At 37.5% G+C, this 7,891-nt stretch overlaps 1 protein-coding gene and 1 long non-coding RNA gene across 3 annotated transcripts in view; one reads left to right on the top strand and one right to left on the bottom strand.

The window, feature by feature from the left end:
• LOC142046593 (uncharacterized) overlaps window positions 1-7,891 on the bottom strand; it is a 782,351-nt gene that overhangs the window by 388,847 nt on the left and 385,613 nt on the right. The gene's annotated exons all lie outside the window — the stretch shown is intronic.
• The window catches only part of GALNT2 (polypeptide N-acetylgalactosaminyltransferase 2), a 166,117-nt gene that overhangs the window by 120,193 nt on the left and 38,033 nt on the right, over window positions 1-7,891 (top strand). For both annotated transcript variants that reach the window (XM_075064141.1, XM_032806386.2), the window contains exon 8: window positions 3,741-3,828. In XM_075064141.1, coding sequence (XP_074920242.1) covers window positions 3,741-3,828 — 88 coding nt within the window. The remainder of the gene's footprint in view (window positions 1-3,740; window positions 3,829-7,891) is intronic.

Below are 7,891 nucleotides of genomic sequence, written 5' to 3'. Positions count from 1 at the left end.
GGATTCTCTGCAGCTTGAGGTCTTCAAACCACAATTTTGAGGACTTCAATAACTCAGTCATGTGTTAGGGGTTGTTATAAAAGTGGATGGGTAGGGTTCTGTGGCCTGCTTTGTGCAGGAGGTCAGACTAGATGATCATATTGGTCCCTTCTGACCTACGAGTCTGAGTCTATGAAGAAAGGATGGTATTGTGACTGAGTGAGACTGGTTTTATTTCCGTGGCTCTCAGATTTCTCCTGTGACTTTCAGTGAGTCTCTTAAACTCTGTTTGCACAACAGTAAAATGAGAATATCAGTAGATCCTCGTAGTATTGTGAAGCTTAATCTTTGTGAAACCATTTGAAATCCTCTAGAACTTTTTAAAAGCAAAATATTTAGAATCCTGAGGATACATCCTGATGGTTTAAGTACAGTATATGAGGCACCAAATTTGTAAAGCCTGCATTACTTCTCTACCAAATATTAAAATGAAATACTATATTACTTTGAATTTCCAGGATCTAGAGACTCGTACTGTGTTCACGCTTTATTTCCCTTCAACATCACCACAAAACACACACACCTTTTCTGTTCTTTATGCCATTGCAAAGTATAGTGGAAAACCAACAGAACAGAAGCAGCAGACTAAAAAATATAACAAGGTTTTCACTTAGCCTTTGTTCTGGTATTCAAAATGCACATCAGACTGTGTATAGGATTTCAGCAATGGAAATTAAGTCTCTTTTCACATAGCAAATGCAGTTTAACTAATGGCTGTTTCAGGGGGGCCATTGAATTTAATCTTTTCAGTGGAGGGTTCTGTACCCCCTATATACTGAAGCCTGAATATCAGTTAACACTTTACATGCATGAACAGTTTTAGTAGCACGGTGCAAGGATTAATATTAAGAATGCATAAATGCTGTGCCATTTTCTGCTAACAAAAAAAAAAATCTATTGCTTTACATGAGGAAAACCACAGATATAATCATTTAAAAAAAACTGGAGAGTAATGCAGTATTAGACAGCTACAGTCTGGTAGTTTAAACCTACAAATTAGTTTGTGGGATACTTTATGAAGCTTTTTATAATTTTTTTTAAAGTTTTTGTTTAAAAATTGTGATACTAGTGTATGGGTATCAAAGTGAAATGGAGTGGACTAGAATTCCTGGCATGTGGGAATCACAGATGGATATATAGTCAGCAAGCTACCACCTACCCCATTATGCCCACCCCTGACATAGAGGGCATGGCTGGAGCTCTGCTGTGTTCTGGCAACCCCCTTCTGGTGTGACAGCCCCATATTGGAGAGCTGCAAAGGTGGTTTGAGCATTTTACTGCCACTCAGCTGTGCCAAGCTGGTTCTCTCACAGATGGGCTTAGATACCTCACTTTCAACTGAGGAATGAGCAGCATTTAGTGTGGAATTGGTTGCTACACATGGACATCCAGTGCTGGATGTACTGTAAAAACAACCAGATAGGCTGCAGTGCTTCTGGGTGCCCACTGTGAGGCTTCCCACCTGCCACTTACTTTTAAACAAGGAAGTTTCCCCTAGCAGCAACTCAGTATTTGGAAATATTTTTACCAAAGTAAAACACACACACACACACACATTTTTATTTTTATTTTTATTTTTTTTGGTTCAAACATCTTACTTTCTGGGGGAGTTCATTTTGGTTTTCTATGTTACTCATTCCTATAAATTAATGGAATAGCTAAGATCCAGCATACTTGAGCTGGCTGGAAAATTGACTGCTCATTTGAGAGCACAAAGGGGTTCATTTAGTGTTAAGTCTTTTGTCTGTGCAGTTTATATCTAGGATTAGCTTGGCGCAAATGGATATATAAAGGGTCGGGGAGCAAAAAAGCTAATTTTTTGCCTTTCCTGTCCTGTGTCTCAAGCTTGATTTGTGTCTCTGGGTTTTTCTAACTTAGACTAAACTAATTATTGCACTATTTGTCCCTCTACTATGAATGCAACACAGTGTTCAAGGTTTAAAGTCTTCAATGAAGGGTCATACTTGGCCTATGTGCCACAACTGAAATGATATTGGTTAGGACCCTTAGCTTGAATTTTAATTACAGACCCAATTAGATTCTCCTTTGATGAATTTAGAAGGCTGTAGATTTCAGACAGCCTACTCACTGAAGGTAAGATGACCCGTCCGACTCCTGTAAAATACTCCGTATTTCACAAGATTATAGGTACTTGCAGTGGCTACACTGAGATCATTAGGGAGTTAGCAATTAATCTTAAATGAAGATAAAACAAGGTGATATCTTTCATGACTTGGTATATTTAAATTGATTAGCCAGAGGAGTGAATACTTTACAGCAGTCACTTTCAATATGCAATTATAATAATCTTGCAAAAGTTCAGTAGTACAAGGGACACAATGATTAATAACCAATTAGAGGTGCAAAGTGTGGCGTGCTGAATGCATAATTAGAAGTTATATACCCTATTACATTAAATGAAAACTAACCACATAAATACAGTTAAAAGCATGATTAAGAGATTTAGCTTTGTGCCTCATTTAACATGACTGCTTACTTTATTATAGATTAATCAAAATAGATCTCCTTTCCTTTATTGGAGACCTGTTTACATTTTCCATACTATTTAATCTACAGGGATTTCTTGAGTTACATGTTTTCGTCCTGCCCCTAATTGATGGCATTCTGTTCAGAAATGTTATCTATGCATGTCATCAGAGTGATGCAATCTGAATCTTATGTCTGAGCCCAGAATCCTTTTACTATTACTTTGCATGCAAGCAAATATTTTTCACGATTGTTCAAACAAATTATGACCTATCAGAGGTTCTGTTTGAATGTGTTTATGTTCACTTAATGGAAAGAAATGGAACATGCCATGCTATCACATTTGGAATATCACAAAATCAGTAGTTTTAAGTACTAAGACCGTACCAAGATCCTAATGATTACATTCAGGGGTAGTGGGAAAGCAAGTTTTTTGTGAATTTGATAAAACACTTTGCATTTGAAGAACATATTGTTTGGAGTAGCATTCAAAGCAATTTCACTGCTGATGGGTGCAAAGGCTTTGTTGGTAGCAATTAGTGACTTTTCATAGATTTAATATTTTGACATTCTTTTTCCTACCTAATTGAGTACTGTATTTGAATGTGGAGTCTGTTGTCCTCCTTAAGAATCCAGGTTTCTTACATTCTACACTGTCATGTAACATTATCAGTGCTAGTGAAAGGATCTCCTGATGTAGCAGGGTCAAAACATTTTATTTATTTATTTATTTATTTATTTATTTTATTGGGTTAAGGTGGTAGACTAGCAAAGACCTAGTGAGTACTGTAGTATACTGGATTGCAGGAGACTTGAGATCTGAATTCCGGAGCAGCTTTGACACTCCTGTTCTTTGGGATAGTTTTAAGTTAAGAATGGTGCAAATGCTTCTGACTGCCTTCAGAGGTTTGATGTGCAGTAATGTCTGCTTGAGGATCAAGTCGAAAGGAGAGGATTAAATTATATAAAAGTAGCCTAGAATGTAGAGAGAGGTGAAAACCATAAGACGAGGCAGCTGCTTTTGAAGGTGATAGAGAGAACTCTCTTGCTGAGAGAGCCGATATGAGAAATTCTTTCTGACTGTTCAGAGTGAGTCAAAAACAGGAAAAGGGGTGTTAATGGTCTCCCACTAAATGGTTCAACATCTCATTCTGCTTGAATCTTTTTCTATTGATTTTCATTATTTCAATATTACTTTTTAATATTTATTTTAGGACAAGACCAGAGTTGTGTCTCCTATAATTGATGTAATTAATATGGACAACTTCCAGTACGTGGGGGCGTCAGCTGATTTAAAAGGCGGTATGTACCTGTACTGGAATACGAGTCAACAAAAAATTAATGCATCAAAGCGCAAAACATAATTGCTGCATTCCCAGAACTGACAGCATTAATGCACCCAAGTTTCTTTTCAGACATATGGTTGATGTTTTCACACAGTCTTCCTGGGCTTAGACTGGACTCAAATTGGATTCTGATTCCATTATTTGAAAACTGTTTCTTTTGAGCCATAAACAAACTCTTAAGGTTTATGCTACCCTGTTCTCATACAAAACTCTCACCGATGTTTATGAGAAGCATATGGCCACAGTATTTGTTTCTACTCTTAGATGCCAAGGCATTTATCACTGTATAGCGTGGCAAGTCATCAGTAGTGTTGTGCTTATTGATTTTTTTCCTCACACCCTGCCCCCGATGCATGCATGCAGAGTTTATTTAAAAATTAAAACTAAACTCTCATCTCAAACATTTGGACTTAACTGTTTGCACACAACTCATGATTGTATTGTCATTGGTAGGGTTCAGTGGCTACCTTCAAATAATGTATACTGGTTGGAAAGATTCTACTATTCCTTAATTTTATAAAGGAGAACTCTGTTAGAAATAATAGAACCTTTCTTTCAAAATAATAAATTAAAAGCACTCCCTGAACCTATTGTATGAATAGTTGACTGACAATAAATGCTTTTATACAACACCTGTAAAACTTCAAACCAGGGCTGAGTTCTTTGGTGCTGCCATTAAAATACAAGACAAAGCAAAGTGGATGAGCAGTAACCCTAGAAACTGAACTCTGTTCACATGACAGGTACTGTGTAAGCAGTGTCAGTGGAAACTCCTTCATGCTGATCTCTGAGGTGTTTTAACCATGGCTTAGAGGGGCTCCGTTCAGGGAGGGCAGTTCAGTTTCCATGCCCATTTAGTCTTTAGTGTTTACTGAGACTGCCACTGCATTTGCTAGTTACATTGGCTGTCTTAGGAATGATCCCTACTGACAAAGCTAGACTGAATATGGTCAGTCGTCACTTCAGACACTACGCCTGTGTGTCAAGTTCCAACCTGTGACCTGGTGATCAGAGGCTCCTTATCCCTTTATTAATACCTGGAGGCATGCAGTTTCCCCACAATTATTATACTTGTTATCATAAAGAAGGTAAATAACTGAATTCTAAATGTATACAAAATTAACACTTTCTAAGCATTCTGGTGGTAGTGTGTAAACATGTGCCAGCTTTCTAAAACATGCAAGTCTAGTGTTTGTTTTTTTTTGTTTTTTTTTTTTTTGCCATGCTTTTAAATCCTAGATTTTTGTGCACTGGAATTCTCTGCCAACTGAGGTAGTATCCCCTCCTTCCAGCTTTAGAGTAGCTGCCATAGTGGTTATGCTGCTTAAACCCTTGCTCCATGGGAGTGGGTGGAGAGGGGAAGAGAGGGTAATAGTGCATGGTGAATGTATCTAATAGCCTACCGCTACTCCTCATGTTACTCCTATGGAGCTGTGGTTCCCCAGTCCTGCCCACTTGTCCCCCATCAGTTTAAGCATGTGGGACCCTCTACCCTCATGGACTCAAAAGGTGGGATTTGCCTACTTTTGAATTGTGGCAATAGAAATGTTGCATGTTCAAACTTTTAAAAATAGTTTAGAAGTCTGTGTTACATGAATTTGTGGCGTCCCCCTGTTCCTTGAGGACAAACACCAATCACAATCACTGTGACACGTGGCATCTTTGGCGATCTCAGCAAAGGCCGAAGACTAAGCATGGAAACTGAACTATGCTTTTGTCCCAAGATGTAGTCTCTCCATGTCATGGCTGAGGCATTGGAAATCTTACTTATACTGCTTTTATACACTGTGGGGAGAGAACTTAATTACCCAGGGCTAGCAGTCTGACGTCTTTTCCAAGCACTAAATTCATCATCATCATCTTTTTTTTTTTTTCTTTTTCTTTTTTTAATGAGTGGGAAAAAGGGAAAAAAATTCCTTACATCCACTTCTAAATCTGACCACAGTTTTCAAATCCATGTACTTTTCATCTTTTTGGTCCAAGACAATTTTCAGCCTTTTCATACTGATAGTGTTGTAAGTGTTATTACCCATTGAAAAAAATCTTTTCAGTTAATGTAATAGAATGTTATTAAATTAGATCTAAACACTTAGTGATAGGAATGTCCATAAATTGTCTTGCATATGAAGGAAGAAGAAATACCTTTTTCACATGAGGCCTGCACTTGAGTGATACAGTACATATAAACGTGCTGTTTAAAAGAACTCCTGTTATTGAATCGGTGATCTCACCTCATTGAGCTCAGGCTTTCCCCAGTCACTGAAGATGGTGAAGCAAAAACAATACTATCATTAGAAATGCTTTCTACGCTTATTCTGTGTGTTGTTTTGTAACACTCTCCTGCGTTCAAGAAGAGACCCCTTGTGTTCGGTATAGGGTATGTAACTCTTGTCTCAATAGTGCTTGTGCACTGGAACAGCAGCTACAGTACAAGCCACTGTAATTCAAATCATTTTATGGGGTAAAAAATAAATTTGACATAATAGGATACCAAGTATCAGGGTACATTTTTCTTGTTGTGATGGAGACTTTATCTAATGTAATACTACTTTTATATCTAAAAGTGCTTTTTAAGAGATGAAAGCTCTAAATATAATATGGAAATGCTTTTTAGTTTTTTAATAACATTTTGTAGGAACTTCCAAACTTTTAAAGAGGTTTGCCCCGTTGGCACATTTGTCTGATGAAAGACTTCATAACTGCTACTCGCTTTCTGTGAATATAAAATTAATATAAATATCTTGTGAGGTAGAAGATGGAGTCAGCTGTTTTCATTTTGCTGTCTACATCAGTCCTACCAGGCAGAAATCTACTGGTATGTGTTAAGGATTCTTAGTGCAAAAGAGTTGGTGGGGCAAATGTTTCCTGATCCAGTTTTGTCCTTTTCCTATCTGTCCCATTTCTCCAAAGGCAAACTGCTATACCTCCATTCAGGAAAGGAAAACCTCTGATCTCTCTGACAAATTTGGAAATCCTCCATTAGATGACCTCATCTGTTCTAAATGCTTTTGGTAGCAGGTGTAGTATGAATAGCTGGCATGTTAGGCATTACACAGTGAGCACTGTAGCTGTCTCAAGTACCTTTTATAAACCTCCATGCTTCAGGGCATAAGGCTTCCTCAGAGAAGGGGGGTAGGAAGAAATTTTCACTATTGGCCAGTTATCGCATAGCTGCTGGGTTTCTTGCATCTTCTGAAGCATCTGGTTCGAGCCACAGTTGCAGACAGAATGCTGGACTGGATACATGACTGGTCTGATCTAGCTTTGGCAGTTTCTGTGCTTGTTTTTCTAATCTTAATTCACAAAGGAAGCTGTCCAAAGAGAGGTTTTCCACCCTTATATAAAACAATTTTAGCTAAACATAAAGCACTGCATCTGAAGGTTTTAACATGCCATATTTTCTAAGCATGCAGTTAAAGAAAGTGGCATAAGTAGGTTTCCAAGCTAGGTAGGTGAAAAAAATTGCAAATAACCTTTTGTAATATCCAGGAGAGTGCTTCACGTAATAAACAGAGATGAACAAATAAACGTTTGCTGCTGTGGGAGTGGTATATACAATCTGACAAATCAGATTCTGACAAATCAGATTATAACTGTGTGGTAATGACTTCTCATGTGTCCATGATAACTGAAAGTTCTTTGTTGGATGCTCTACTTAACCAGAGGTCTATGAGACTAGATCCATGCCAAGGCTTTTTGTTTCTCATTTAGTGTTGCTGACTGTGGATTTAAAAATACAATATAGAAGTATTTCAAGATAATTTAGTTTACATTTGAGCCTATTTCTGTGTCATATCTAGCTTCTTCTCTTTCATCTGGAATCTTATTTGTTCCATCCTTTTCATTTCTGTTCTCTCCTCAGATGTTTACTTGAGGTCAGATTTTCATTTGAATCCTTATATTAAACTCTTCATTTTGCGCTAACCATCTAATCTGAATGTCAGTTCCCAATAATTCTAGTCAGAAATTCATCTGTAAAGGCTGAACAATGAATAAAAACTTCAATTAACTTCCAATTT

This window comes from Chelonoidis abingdonii, chromosome 3 (genome assembly GCF_003597395.2).
Source record: "Chelonoidis abingdonii isolate Lonesome George chromosome 3, CheloAbing_2.0, whole genome shotgun sequence".
Taxonomy (NCBI): Eukaryota; Metazoa; Chordata; order Testudines; family Testudinidae; genus Chelonoidis; species Chelonoidis abingdonii.
The sequence above is the reverse complement of the archived record's forward strand: the minus strand, read 5'-3'. Positions and strand labels throughout refer to the sequence as shown.